The 15,691-nt window shown below is 40.9% G+C and overlaps 1 protein-coding gene across 1 annotated transcript in view; it reads right to left on the bottom strand.

Moving 5' to 3' along the window:
- CDH2 (cadherin 2) overlaps nt 1-14,440 on the bottom strand; it is a 259,793-nt gene extending 245,353 nt beyond the window's left edge. Inside the window, exon 1 of the mRNA XM_020992563.2 lies at nt 14,238-14,440. Within this exon, the coding sequence (XP_020848222.1) occupies nt 14,238-14,306 (69 nt within the window). The 5' untranslated portion in view covers nt 14,307-14,440. The remainder of the gene's footprint in view (nt 1-14,237) is intronic.
- Between the last annotated feature and the right edge of the window lie 1,251 nt (nt 14,441-15,691).

Below are 15,691 nucleotides of genomic sequence, written 5' to 3'. Positions count from 1 at the left end.
GGGATGCTCAGATAATAAGAAGCTGCTAGGAATCCCCACGCAGCTCACATACAGTTCCAAAGGGAAGAAAAAACAGCAACACAAAAAAAACCCCTCTAATACCAGCTAGAAATTAGTGTTTTCCCCAAAATACCCAAGCAACTCTGTAGTCTTAAGTTACATAACTTGGGGAAAATACACTGAATCTTTCAGACAAAAATACTTTTGAACAAAACTCTTTAAAATGTTTATTGCAGCTGAGTAAGTACCTTAAACGAGCTGCTAGGTGGAGCACTGGATAGAGTGCTCTGCTTAGAGTCAGGAAGATTCATCTTCCTGAATTCAAATCTGACCTCAGACATTTACTAGCTGTGAGATCCTAGGCAAGTCACTTAACCCCGTTTGCCTAAGTTTCCTCATCTGTAAAATAAGCTAGAGTAGAAAATGGCAAATCATTCCAGTATTTTTGCAAAGAAAACCCCAAATGGGCTCACTGAAACAACTCAACAAGATCAAAAAGTCACCTAAACGAGTTAACAAAGCTTTCAAAAACAGAACTGACCAGACCACAGCGAGGACCACAAACTTTGACCCTTAGAATTTACAGGAATATTGGAAAGAAAGGAAGTGGAAATAGGGTCAGTCTCCATTAAATGTGCAAATATCTCTTTGAAGCAGTATTTAAAAGATATTATGCAGACAATCCACAAATTTGTCTGTAGTTACCAAGGTATATGTCTTTAGAATAATCTATGTCAGAATATGTGACGATGGCATTATGTTCATTTTAAAATCACATACCAACTATAATTTCTGCTTATGACACTGTCCAAAAGGCATCTTTGTCCATGTATCAAGTGAAAAAGGTAAGGAGGAACTGTAAATCAAACTTCATGCTTACATTATTCAATGACCATAGCTCTGATATCACATAATAAAATCTTTTGCTTTGGGTGTGTCAGACTGCTTAATGCTTTTTAAAATAGAAAGTAAAACATACATCACAGAACTATAACACACTGTCTAAGTGAAATGCAAAAAAGTTGAGATTTTTGTTTAAACCATAATACAATTATATCCAAAAACCAAAAACCATAAGGGAGATAGGGAAACTGCCTTTTAAAGTATCCTTGAAACAAACAAATCCTGGGTGGTCAATTATGTTCAGAATCAGGCTTTTAAAAGTCTGTATCATTATGCATGGAATTCTTGAGTTACATGCTATATCTACTAAACAACCATTATAAACTGAAACAATGCCCCAGGAAACAAAGATCCTAGGACATGAATAGAGAGACTTCTTTATCCCTTCCCAAGAAACCCCTCAGATTTTCTTTAAAAAGAAACAAAGGGCTGTACTCTGCTCCCAAATACCAACTGCTGAAAAGTCCCAGTACAAAAGCCTAAACGGTTGATGGCATTGTAATCTTTAATGATGACTAACTCCTTAATGTCCTTTACGTTAAAAAAAATAAATAAATAACCCACACTATTTAGAGCCTTATTTAATAAGAAGTGGGTCACTATTAAGCTCTATCTGGGTATTAAGTAAAACTGAAAAGATTACAATCTATTATTTCCCAAATTTTAAGTCTCAAGACTTGAGGTCAAATGGGCATTTATGTTTCTACCCCATCCCACATTTTTATCTCTTCTCAAAGGTATAAGAGGAGACAACACACTGATCTTGCTCTTGACAGAAAAGTATTTCCAATGATACGAGAAATAGATAATTATCTATTTAAGAAAACTGCACTAAAAAGAACAAAGTGTTTGTAAAGCTGACCCTATAAACACGCAGGTGACACTGAGCCGTTAAAAATGTCCCCCGTGATCCACTACCTAAGACTTCCTTTCTAATTTTTCCCATTAGCCTTCCATGCCAACAGTCTTCTGTATTTTCCAATTATTAAACATTTCAGTCCACTTCCATTTCGAGGCTGCTAATAAACTGGCCCAAAGAAAGAGACCCTGGAATCCAGGATTAGAGAAATGAGTAACAGGAAGCAAAGAAGTGAGAGTGGACTGTGATCTGAGATGGATACCAGAAGGACATGGAAAGGTCCACACAGCACACTAGGCCTATTTACTTTACCAGAAAGTGTGAACTTCGTGCTATGAACATCAGTATTCAGCCTCCAGATAATGGAGACAGAATTTTTGAAGGACAGCGAACACAATCTAAAAAGCAGAAATAACAGAAATGTGCCCAGAGTGAGGTGCATTCCTGAATAAGTTGAATTCTTTTTTCAAGGCAACACAATTAACGATTTTTAATCATCTACTTCAAAGCATGCCTGATGTGTCCCCCAATCAAGGAGGACCTTTTGTTAAGAATCACAACCGTATCAAGGGTATCCACCCACTAACTGGGGATCAAATTACAAATAGCTCTAGACTTACTCAGGGGCAAACAAAACAGCTTGTGCACCTTCTCTTCCCCACCCCCACACACACTACCAACTTACAATTATAATACTTTATGGTTTGCAAACACTTTCTTCATAAAACTCCCACAATCTTCCTCCCATCCCTAAAATCCATACTATTACAGAATATGTACATATCCATGTTTGGTGTTTAATGTGTAGAGGTTTTGAGAGTGGAATTTAATTTTAAGAGAGATGCCCAATCAATTTGGGGAGGGAAAAAAATGAATTCAAATCATCCAAACATGAAAAGTAATACCATCAACACATTTCAAAATTTAGGACAGGATTCTCATTCATTTTTCTTTCCAATTAGGTATAGGAAAAATATATATCTGCTTCATAGAAACATATGAAGCGTGAATATTTACGAGCCCTTTATGAGGTAATTTTACATTTTAAGAGTTATTAGAAGAAGTTATTCTATTTTATTTGAGTCATTAACACATCATTACATTTTCCTCAGACTTGCTGGGTCACTACAGCTAATTCTGCAAGGTACTCCAGATTAAAAGAAAAAGCTTAACCTGAGTGAGTTCAAGTAACTAGCTATCTACCCAAAACCTAAAGGAGGCCTATTAACATATCAACTAACAAGGCACAAAATACTCTGGACAGCCTCATCACAGAATCAAAACAAAGCAAAGCAAGATTTCACAGTTGTTCAGAGCAACTCAAAGGTCAACTACATAAAAAGTCTATCAACTCAGGTACAAATTTAAACTTTCTAATGAAAACAACTCCAGCAATCTTTACCCAGGCTCAGGGCTGATAGATGATGCAAGGGATAGAGTATGGGGCCTGGAGTCAGGACGACTCCAGTTCCAATCTGGCCTTAGACACTAGCTGTGTGACCCTGGGAAAGTTACTTAACCTCGTTTGCCTCAATTTCTTCATCTGTAAAATAAACTGGAGATGGAAATGGCAAAATGCTCCAGTATCTTTGCCAAGAAAACCCCAACCAAATGGGGTGATTAAGAGTTAGACCCAGCTGAACAACAGCCCCCCCATCAGAGTCTCTTTTCCAGTTACTTAACACTATTGTCCTCAAAAATGAAAAAGAAAGTGTCACAAGAAAAATAAAAGGAAAAGGGAAGAGGAGATGGCAGTTAATATGTTTATCTTTGCTGAGTATCCTCCTCTGGCAATAAATGTTCTCATAAGGTGCATGGAATAATGAGTATTGAAAGTCAAACAATTCTTGAAATGCTCTAAATAGCAAGGGAAGGTAATTAAAATATAATGGGCAGAGTAGTCCTCACAAATACATCTTAAGATCATTAATATATAAGAGGCCTGCACTGGGTACTAAGAAAATAATTTGTATAAACTTACAATGTGTCTTGAGAAAGAGGAAAAACAATCATTTCACTTTCCCACTCTCTTTGCAGTAACTGCAATAATGATCAAAGATCCAAATAATTCTTAGGCTACATGTACGTGTACACACACACACACACACACACACACACACACACACACACACACAGTCCCTGTCTCCCTTCAAAAACTTGGGGAAAGACACAATACTTCCATTAATCAAACATTTAGAAATACCTACTGTGTGCAAACTAGCAATGCTAATATTTCTTCATACTTTAGGACTGACAAATTTATGAAAATCATAGAAATGAGCTGTTTGAGGAAAAGCCCTAACATAAGCAACAAATTCAAGTTTGTATTCTATTCACTCAACACCCCAAAATTAATACTGAATATAGTTTTCCTTACCTCCTTCAAGGTCTAGTTCTATAGTATTTATTAGAGATGGACAAATTTTGATGAGGAAAATCAAAAGAATGCAAAATTTCAGTCATCAATAAACATTTATTAAGTACCTACTATGCACCAGGCTGGCTGAGTATTTTTTAAATGTGGTACAGTAAATTAAGACAAGTACAGAGGGTAAGAACAGGTGCATAGCATATTACCAATGAAGAATTCTGTGTCAAAAGATTCTACAGAGCTGTAACAGCCTGTAAACGAGGTAAATTCATCGCTTAAAATAAAGGGTATCAAATGGATAGCAGGTCTACTTCACTGGTAGGTACCACCGATGCCATGAAAAATCAACAAGCCTCAAGAAGAAAGATCAGCAGATTAGGATGACCACATATAGAGAATTTATAAGAGGGCAAGGACAAAAACAACACAAGATCAGAAGGCAGTGATAGGCTGGGTTCTGTGGCTGGAGAAAGTGAGCCATTCAGGGATCAAAGCAAATCACAATCACCTTGTATTTATAAATAACACTTCTCTCTGCTTCACTCAAAAAAGACTTGGAAGATACAGTAAAATGAATGTTACTTCTTAATGTTGGAGGTGAATAAGACCACGATAACTCACCTGATTCAACAAATCAGTGGACACCTTGTTTGTATGTTATTAAAAAGACAACATGTAAAGCACTTCACACATTTTAAATTACCACATAAATGCTAGCTATTCTTAACAGCCAATCGCAGAACCCAGAACTTCTTTTGACTTCCATATGTACATTCTAACCATTATGCTCCAAATTCTTGGGATTTTTGTTTTTGCAAAGGTTTTTTACAAGGCAATTGGGATTAAGTGACTTGCCCAGGGTCATACAGCTAGTACGCGTCAAGTGTCTGGTCTGCATTTGAACTCAAGTCCTCCTGACCCCAGGGCTGCTGCTCTATCCACTGCTCCACCTAGCTGCCCCTATGCTCCAAATTCTTGAAACCATACACCTTAGCCCATACTTCTGCTATATCAATACAACAAAAGGATAGGGTGAATAGGGAAATAAAACTATAAACATATTAATGAATATAAACATACAACCAATCCAGTTTTTTTCTTCTGTTAGCAGCAGCTCTATTATGGAATAGATTCTTTTGTAATGTCAGCACTGAATATTCATGACTTTAATAATAACATGTTATTATTATGGACCCATCCATCACTATCTAGCCATGAATGCATCTAAGCCCACTTCCATAGTTCATCCTGCTCTACCACCTGGAGTGATTCTTCATATTACTGATAGCTTTCATGATGGTATATTCTTTTGTCAGTTATCATAGGATAAAAAGTCCAGAGATGAGGGGCAGCTAGGTTGCGCAGTGGGTAGAGCACCAGCCCTGGATTCAGGAGCACCCAAGTTCAAATCCAGCCTCAGACATTTGATACTTACTAGCTGTGTGACCCTGGGCAAGTCACTTAATCCCCACGCCTAACAACAACAAAAAAAAGACTCCAGAGATGGAAAGGACTTTAGAGGTGATCAAGCCCAATTCCCTCATTGTATGGATAAGGAAACTGAGTGCAGAGTGGGTAAGTGATTAACCCAGGGTCATACAGCTAAGATATGGGACCTGATGTAGGATTTTTTTAAATTTATTTTTAATTTATGGAACAAAACAAGCATTTCCTTAACACAATATAATAAAAAAGATGAGTACACATGTAACTGCAACTCTATTATGTACAACTGGGTATTCCTTTTAAATATATGATAAAGTTATGGTGCAATTTTTTTTCTTACCCCTTCCTTCCCCCCAGAGATGGCTACCATTAGACAAAAACAGGTGTATATATACATATATAAAATTATTCTATTCATACTTCTATTTATCAGTTCTTTCTCTGGATGCAGAGAGCATCTTTCTTCATATGTCCTTTATAGTTAATTTGGGTATTTTTTATAATAGAATGATATTCACTCAAAATCGTTTTTAAAGCAATACTGTTTTGATTTTTTTCATGGAAAAACTGCCTGTTTGTATCCTTTGACCATTTATCAATTGGAGAATGACTCGTATTCTTTTTGGGATTTGAAACTTGGTCCCCCTGACTCCAAGTTCAGTGCTGTAATGAACTACTAACTACTCTACTCCAGGTTGTCTCATCATCTCTCCCAGTCTCTTTCTTCCTCAAATGAAGTATTCTGAATTTCCTTATCCAGTTTTATCCTGGATCATTGCAGCTGCCTTTTTTGGAACTTTTCAGAACTTTATATTATTCAATCTAAAACTTAATGTCTTTGAAAAGGAGTCTGAGAGCTTCATGATCTTTTCCTTAGGTTGTTTCAGTTTTCAACAAGAATCGCTATTTACAGGATACAAAGGAATGGTCGAAAGATTGTTTTGCTCCTTAGTAATTTTATGTTTTCTCCACCACTGGGATGTTCTGATGCCTCAACAACTGGTCATTCCAGCAGAAAATATGCTCAGTAAGGTTTTATTAGCAAATTGGAAATGATCTGAGTAGGGGTTCAAGGACTAAGTCTAGAAAAGTTCAGCACTGAGACTGAACTTTTTCCAGTCAGTAACTTACCTAAGGAAACCACTTGATTTCAGGTAGAAAAGGCAGTTAGGGGGCTCTGAGGATAGAGCATTGGGCCTGGAGTCAAAGCATATCCAAGTTCAAATCTGGCTTACGCCAGATCACAGCTGTGTGATCTTGGACAAGTCTGCCTCAGTTTCCTCAACTGTAAAATGGAGATAATAATAGTACCTACCAGGTCTGTAGTGGGGATCAAATGAGATATCTGTAAAGTACTTAATACAGTGGCCTATAGTAGGTACTGAATAAATGCTCTTTCACTCCCTTCCTTTCTACTGGAATGGAAGGATTTTGACTTCATTGGTGGCAGGTATAACCATTCCAATTAAATGATGCATTTTTGAAGTAATGACATACTGAACTATAATTTTGTTTACATATGCTATTAAATACTCTTTCTCTCAAAAAACTCACCCGTCCTTCCAAAGAACTTTTTAAAAGCTGTCTTAAAAAAAAACTTCTTTTGATAAACAAACACACACCTTAAACTATCCAATCCAATTTAATCCTATCCAACTATCATTTATTAAGCAACTATATACAAGGAAGTGTGGTATGTACTAAGCATAAAAAGAAAACAAAAAATGGGCTTTCCCCTCAAGAGCTTATTTCTACTGATAGGATACAACACGTGAATACAAAGACAGACTTGATGATTTAAAGAGGAACAGATTAACAATTTAATGGAATCAGGAAATGCTTCAAGTAGGAGGGGGTGGCACATAAGCAGAGCCTTAAAGGAAGTTAGGGATTCTAAGAGGGCGTACTTTACAGGTAGAGCCTTGCAAATTACGGAGGCAGGAGATGGAATGCCATGTTCAAAGAACAGCAAGTGACTGCTGACAATAAAATCCAGAATTATCGCTCTGTTACTTTCCTATTTTAAGATCCTTTCTGATTTAATTGAAGATCCAAGAATTTTAAGTTCAAGAGCAACATTTTATTCTTTCTAAAATAAACAAAGACAACAGGCACTATCCTAAATAGTTACTATTGAAGTTGCTTTCCATGAATTAGAGAATCTCAGGGCCAAAAACAGCTTCCTTCAAGATTATCAAGTCCAAACCCCTAGTTTTAGGAATGAGGATACTGAAACACAGAAAAGAAGAATGATTTGTCCCAAGTCACCATAACTCAAACAGCCAGGATTACAACCCAGACCTCTAGACTCCCAGGCTGGTAGGAACTCTTCTACCACTTCACACTCACTACATAATTAGAGTAACTTACTCTCCCAAATACACTTGATGCCCCAGACACAACTATTAAGTTATTTGTTGAGCATCCTTTATGTCTCTTCCACCCCCACCCCCTACCCCACTGTGGTATGCCAAACAAACAGTTTTAAAAAAAAAGATCCCTGAGCTCAACATATACAAAAAAAAACCAACTAGAAAGAAATTAAATTCAACAAATATATGCTGAGCCCTACAATGTGAGAAGAGCTATGGAGGCAGTGGAATTTAGACTAAAAAAAAAAGTTTCTGCCTTTAAGGAGCTTATAGCTATTAGGAAAACACATCATGGATGTAAGCATGATAAAGAGTAAATTGAAGAGAAAAAGAGCTGAAACAATTAGGAGGGTATGATGGAAGGCTTCATAGCAGAGATGGCATCGCACATCAGTCTTGAAAGGAAGACAAAAACCCTGAGAGGCCTAGATGAGGAAAGAGTATATTCCAGATATGTGGGACAGCTAATGGAAATGTACGGAGGCAGGAGGTCCCAAGTCCTGAATTCAGAGAATTGTCAGTTAATTTTGGCCAGAACGTAGCAAACAGAATGGAAATAAGCCTTGAAAAAAGGGAAGTAAGAAACAATCCAAGAAAGACCTCCAACTTCAGGCTGAGAAATTTGTATTTTATCTCTCAGCAACTGGGAGTCACTGGGTTCTTGAGCAAGGGAGTAACATGGTCAGAGCTTTGCCACAGGAAGATTATTCTGCTATCTGATTGCAGAGGGCAGTCTGGAATCAGGAAAAACAATTAGAAGGCAGTCAAGGCAGAAGGTGATAAGGCAAAGTAAGTGGAGAGGACATGAATGGAAAATGTTATAAATATAATCAGTAATCCTTGGCAACTGATTGGAGACAGTAGGGTGGGGAGAGGATCAACAGATTGGGAACCTGTATGATTGGGAAGATTGTGATACCCTTAACACAAAGGGGTAATTTGGAAGTAGCCCTATCATGGGGCGTGCCTTGGAAAGAGTACATAATAAGTACATCGGCTAATATTATTTAACTTAAATTGTGTAAATACGACAACAATGCAAAACAAAGTTGTCATAAAATTGATTATCCTGGCACTTGTAATTTTAGAATCTAAATGATGGCATGGGATTACTAGTTATTGTTGGTTTTTGTTTTGTTTCATTTTCCTGATGATTTTTAGACCAATAAAAGATTCCTAGAATAGGCTACAGTTTATTATAGTTATGATAGACAGGAAATGCTTATTCAATTGATAAAAATAAAATTTTAGATCCTTCCACTTTCTAAAATGGTGGATAAAAGTCAGACAAGATTTTGTAATTAAACTTGACTACTATTTTGTATTTGAGCCAAAATTATACAAACATACACACACAATTTTATCTAGTTTAAAAGAGAATACCATAACATATATGTGTGTGTGTATGTGTGTGTGTGTATATATATCTCAAATACATATATGTATACCTCAAATATATATAGACCTTAAGTCTGTGTTGTTGTTGTTGTTTTTCAATCACACTAACTCTAACTTGAGAATATCCTCTTGAAAACAGGAAGGAGATTTGAGTCACTTTAGATCAAGAAAGGATTTTAAAGCAAGCTTAACTTTGCTTTAAGTCTTGACATTTCCTCATTAAAAATCCTAAAGCTTAATGAGGCACAACAACAGATTTAAGAATTTTAATGGAAAAAAAAAAGAAAATTAAGAGCATACAGTTGTAATGAACTATCATCAGAAATATGTTCCACGAGATGTTCAAGCTGTATACTTCCAAAATAATAACCGTTTAAAAAGAGTTTTCCTCTCTAATCCAGATCCAAACTTCCTCAGAGGAAACAAGTAGCTTTCAGGAAAGCAAAGACAACATCATACATTAACTTCTAAGTTTGCAATTAATTTAGTCTACATTTTAAAACAATTAACTCTTTCAAAAAATTATCTCCAAAGATTCAAGATCCTTCTATTGTCTTCTAAAAAATTAATTCCAGCCTATTTAGGCTCCACCACATGTAATGATCATATGTACGAAAGAAATTCGTGAGCAGATATATTCAATGCCTCCGAAGGGGAGAAAAGCATTTATGCTTATTCATACAAGTTAATTTTCCTTCCCTCCATATGCATATATAATATATAAATCAATAAAAAGTAAGTACCAATGTATATGTTTTATATTCAAAGTTTACAAGCTTATTATAGTCTAGATTTGCTCATCCTGACTCATTCTCCTGTTCCTAGGATTGTTTCATGGGACTGACAGAACTACAAAGCATGTTGATAATAAAAAGGGAAAATATTCTTTTTCTGATTTAAGAAAATATGCTTAGATTATACACTTAGGTTTCCAAAGAGATCATATAAGACAGAATATAAGCATACAGTAAAAAACAAAGGAACAATAGAAAAGAGTTTCATTTAATATCTCAGAAAAGCTTACTTCCTCCTAACCCTAAAGTACATTTAAATTAAAACAATGTAACTGAGCAATTAGAACAGCAGAGCTAGAGAAGAAAAAGAGGTTCCTCACTTAGTTATTGGGTCTGCAATGGGTTTCTTGGGGGGTGGGGCATAATCACAAACTTGTTTTAGAATTCAAAAGTCCCACGTTTAAAGGAAAACGAAGGCCATCTATTTGAAATGAAGCTGGTTAATTCTTCCTTTAACATGTGAAAATTGAAGTTCAAAGCTACATGTAACCCCACTTTGGACAAGTCAGTGCCCTAAGTGGGCAGTGATATTACATATATTTAAAAAGGGTAAGTTGAAATCAAATATCACAAAATGCAAAAACTTACACTTTATTTAAAAGCAATGCATACAAAACACTAACAAGAATGATTAAGGATCTCAAATGCTTAGAAAAGTTCAAATAAAACTGTTTAGTTAACTGTAAACACATTTAAAAAAAAATTCAACTGCTATTCCTTTATGCCACACTAATGTAGGTGATACGTCCAATTAATACTTAGGTACTCTATTTTCTTTGAAATGCATTCTCAGGCCTGCCCCAATAAAACAATTTTTAGCAGCAGTTACCTGATTTATGTGTTAAAGGCCACCCTTACCTTCCAGAGAGTGCTGTTATTTCCATGTATAAAATATAACATTAGCACAAAGCTATTTCTAATCTCAGATGCACAATACACATGGCACACCTGATCCTAAAACTTCTGTTGCATAAACTGAGCACACTGCCATTCCTAATGACCTTTCAAATAATTCAATGTTAACTGCCTGACTTAAACTACTCATGAGTTACAAAATTGTCAAGTTGCAGAAAAAGGTTAGGTGTGGTTTTACATGACAGACCACAAATGACAATTTCAGAAGACAAGAAACGAAACTTTGAGCAACTGAATATACTTTAGAGAAAAGTTTAAAGTGAATCCTTTACTTACTACATGCAGTGCTAGTTACTACATGTGGAATTTTAAAAATAATTTGAGGTCAGGGAGAAATGAAGTCTGGATTTTGAAACTGGTTTCATGATTCAGATTTATAAAGCTAATTTGTTCTAAACAGAACTTCCAATTTTGAAGTTTACTAACAACAAAACTCACTCCAAGAAAGATTTCCTAGGTATTTTTTTTGTTCTTAAAGAGGAAATTAGATTTCTCCAACCATAACTTACTTAGCAATACCCCAGATTGTGAATATCAACAAACAAATCAGCATGACCAGTTTCCTGTCCTAACTTCACACTTAGCTTTAAATTAAAACTGATTTCAGATAAAAAGCTAGTTGGAAGTAGCTGCTTGCTACAGGAATTCATGCCGGAAAGATTAAATGGTCTGTATATAGATGAAAAGAAGCATACACTGAGGTCTAAATACACAGAAAACTTAAAAAAAAAACTTCGAAATCTTAACTGTAAAAAAAAAAACCCAATAATCTGAAACATAAGGTATTTCACAAAGTTTGTTTTGTCTATTCAACGCCAAAACTAAGCTTCTTTTCTTCTCCAAGAATATATCTCCGGACAAATCCCATTTTTAAAGGGTGAAATAATTAAGTTTTAGAAGAAGAAAGAGTACAGTGCTGAAGCTTTTATGTTGTGAGGAGCCACTCTTAATAGCTTAACGACAGGGACAAATGGTCTCTTCCCCCTTCACTCCACCCCCCCACCATGAAAAGAAATCCCACCCTGAATTTACAGAGAACAAAAATTTGGAATTGATGTGTCTTGCCCTAGTCTAATAAGAAGAAAAAAAAAAAAGCTACTCCTTTATCCCCCACCCAGTATTGGGGAACCTGCGGAGGAAGACATCAGTAGGCTGGGAAAAGGAGGACTGGAGGGGAAGAACAAAAGGAGAGACCAAAGAGAAAGAAAAGAGAAGGAGGGGTCTTATCAAGAACTAGAAGCATGTGAAATGCACTAAGTGAAACGGGTTAGAGGACCGGCACAGGAAAAGAGAGGCAGGCGGAGGAACTGAGTGACCCCGGGTTAGCCTGCACCATGGACAGAGACTCCGCAAAAGACTAGCCCAGCCCACACCCCTCTAGAGGGCGGCTGCAGCTACAGCCAGCAACACCCTTGCCCCGGAGAAATAAAGAAGAGGCAGGAGGATTGTCCCGACTACTCTGTACGGTGCTCCCCAGCCCCCCTCCCCCAAGCAAGTCTGGTATCCCCGGAGGAGCCAGATCCTCTCTGCACTTTGGGGCAGAAAATGCCCCAACCCTAAAAGACCATTAAGAGGTGATGAGCGGTACCATCAGTCCTAGCACGGCAAACCTTCGGCGCTGTTCCCCACCCTCAACACACCTTGGGGGGTCCCACCCAGTTCTGACTTTCCCTTTGTGCAACAGAAGCCCCTTTTCTGTCCACTTCTCCAGGAGAAGGCTTTCCCTTCGCTCAGGACAAGCATATCCAGCCTCTTAACCTGGGTTCGGGACATCGCTGCTTGGGACCCGGATGGGGGGGGGGGCGCCAAGACTAAAGCTTTCTCTTTACCAGCCTCCTGGCTAAGCTGCGAGAGCACCCAGCGCCGGAGAGTCGGAGCTCCTGCCCCCGGAGAGGCGGCAGAAGAACGCTATCTATTCCCAGGATAGGATTAGAGGGGCAGTGGGGAGGGGCGGGCTGAACAGCTCAGTCTTAAGGGGACCAGGCAAGCCCAGCTCGACTAGCATAGAAAAAAGCACCGGGGGGGGGGGGTCCGAGGACAGGAGAGAAGTTAAGAAGCCCAAACCACAAAGCAAGAAAGGTAGCCTGGGAGAGAGGGCCGGGGTAAAGAGCAGGTGTTTACTGACTCAGATGATACCCCACAGAAGGCAGGGTATCTTCTGAGTCTCTTTACCCGGACCAAGTGTAGAGAGGAACGTGGGGAAGATTCAGGGGGAGTCCTAAAATGAATAGAATGTAGAGGGAGAAGGTCGGGGAAGGACCACATATCAAAGGACACAATCTTCCCCAGGCTAAGGTGTGCGGGAAAGGGGCGGTGGGTGCAAATGTATGAGAGGTGAGCCGGTACACTGTGGACCGGCGACGGGACCTATCCCTTCCCAGACTGGGCAAGGGTTTGCGGGATGAAGGTGGACACGGGTGCGAGTTTGTTTTTTGTTTTGTTTTGTTTTTCCTAGGGAGAGGTGGACAAGAGAAATTGCCCGAGTAAGTGAAAAGAGTACAGGAGACAACTCTGTGCGGGGACAAATCAAGCTGAAGGAGGGTGGAGGCTTCCCTGGGCACCAGGGATGGTTGTGGGTCAGAGTAGAGGCAAGTACCGCTTTGCTTCTGCGTCCCAAACATAGAGAGCAAAGATGGGGGAGTGGGGTAGGAGGGGGGGCCCAGAAGGAAGCTGGGGAATCCCTACCACAAACTACCTACCTCATTCTCAGAGAACAAAACAAAACACACAAATGGAGCAAAGTAAAAGAGAGCTACAAAGCGGAAAATTGCAAATGCACGGAAATTCCCCAACTACCCCTAGCGCTTTTTCCTAAAGATCCCCTAGTCCCCAGAGGGGCGCCCCGGTGACCCGCTTCAATCTCTTCATCCCCCTCCCCGGGCACTGCCAGAACAGCGGCTGCAAACAACCTGCTCTACCCACAACCTCCTACCCCTGCTCCTCCTCTTTCTCCTCATTTTCCCCGGCCCGCACTCACAGCTTCTCCCTCGCTACAGCAACGGTGCAGCAACCCCCGTTCCTCCCACCCCTTCCCGGGTGCATCGCCCTGCACCGGAGCAGCAGTGCGGGGGAACAAAGGGACCCAGAGCCTCCACCCGCCCACACCCCACCCTCCTTCCGTTCCCATCCTGTAGTCCGTCCCCGGGCCAGCTGGCCTGTCCGCGCCAGGCGCCCTTTACCTGGTGCAGGGCCGCCAGCAGCGCTAGCAGCGGCAGCAGGGTCCACGGCGCTCCCGCTATCCGGCACATGGAGGCGAAGAGGGGCCGAGGAGGAGCCGGAGGCGGCGGTGGCAGGAGCAGCGGCAGCAGCAGCAGCAGCGGAGAGAGAGACGACTCCAGGCAGTTTTCCACACACACATACACACACTCACACACACGCAACCCTCCCCCCCTTTCCCTTCCCCACCCCCACCCCCTTTCTCTTTCTCAACCTCTCCTCCCCGCCAATGGAGAGAGAGCGATGATGACAAATAGCGGAGCGAAGAGTCCGCGGGACTCGCACCAGGAGTAATAAAACAGAGCGAGAGATCAAGGGGATGGATGCAGGAAGGAGGGTCTGCGTGTGCCCCTGTGTGTATGTGTACAGGCAGCGGCGGCAGCAGCAGGAGCCGAGCAGCGGAGCCGGTTCCTCTCCCGCTCAGGCAGCCGCAGGGATGGGAAGCAGCAGCGGCGGCCGCGACGGTCCCCCTCCGGCCCGCTCTCCAGCGAGCTCCCCCTCCCCTCTTTTGCTTCTTTAGGATGCGGAGAAAGCAGCCGGGTGGACGGCGTTCCCAGGCTGCTCCGTCACGCCAGATTTCTTTCTTTCTTTTTCTCCTCTATGGGTACCCTCTCTTCACTGTTCCCCGGTGCAGCTAAAATGGAGAGGGAGAGACAAGCCAAGCCGGGAGGGATTTTAGGGCCCGGAGGCGGTGGGGCTGCGAGTACAAAGGGCAGTAAGTAGTAGTAGTAGGACCCAAGGCTGGTGCGCCGTGGTCCGCCTCCTCCGCGCCGTCGGATGTCGCCTCCTTTTCCTGGGTGCGGGGCGACTTATTTGGTTTCTCTCTTTTCTTTTTTTCCCTTTTCCCTGCGAGTTCAGGGAATTTTCTCTTTCTCTCTCTCTCTCTCTTCTCAAAGCGACCCTGGGAGAGGAAAGGAGGGGGACACAACCCTGCCACCGCTGCTAGCGCTGCTGCTGCTGGTGCTGCATACTCGCCCCTAAGACTGCCTCCCTTCTCCTTCACTTTCTCTATTGCTCACTCTCACGCTCTAGCTCCCTCCCCTCCTCCTTTTCCTCCTCCCAGCTTCTAGATCCTCCTCCCCCGACCCTCCCCCGCACCCCTCCCCCTACCACACACACATCCACGCACACCCTGCGAACTCCGCTTCAAGAAGGATCACAATACCAAGCCCCACTGCCTGCGTCTTCCCCTTATGCCAGGCTGCTGTTGCTGCCGCTTCCAGCTTCTCTTTCTCTGTCTCCCCCTCCCTCCTGCTCTTTCCCCCCCCCCCACCCCCACCCCTCCCTTGGCTGATTCTCCCTGCCGGCTGCGCGGCCAATCGGAGACTAACAACCAGCAGCAGTAGCCCAGCCCGGATCAACAGCAGCCGCCCACACCTCCGGCATTAACAACTCCGGGGTTTTTTTTTTCTATTTC

The sequence above is a fragment of the Phascolarctos cinereus genome, unplaced genomic scaffold, assembly GCF_003287225.1.
Source record: "Phascolarctos cinereus isolate Bilbo 61053 unplaced genomic scaffold, phaCin_HiC Scaffold_4;HRSCAF=312, whole genome shotgun sequence".
In the NCBI taxonomy this organism is placed as follows: domain Eukaryota; kingdom Metazoa; phylum Chordata; class Mammalia; order Diprotodontia; family Phascolarctidae; genus Phascolarctos; species Phascolarctos cinereus.
Note: the sequence above shows the minus strand (reverse complement) of the source record. Positions and strands in the feature narration are given on the sequence as shown.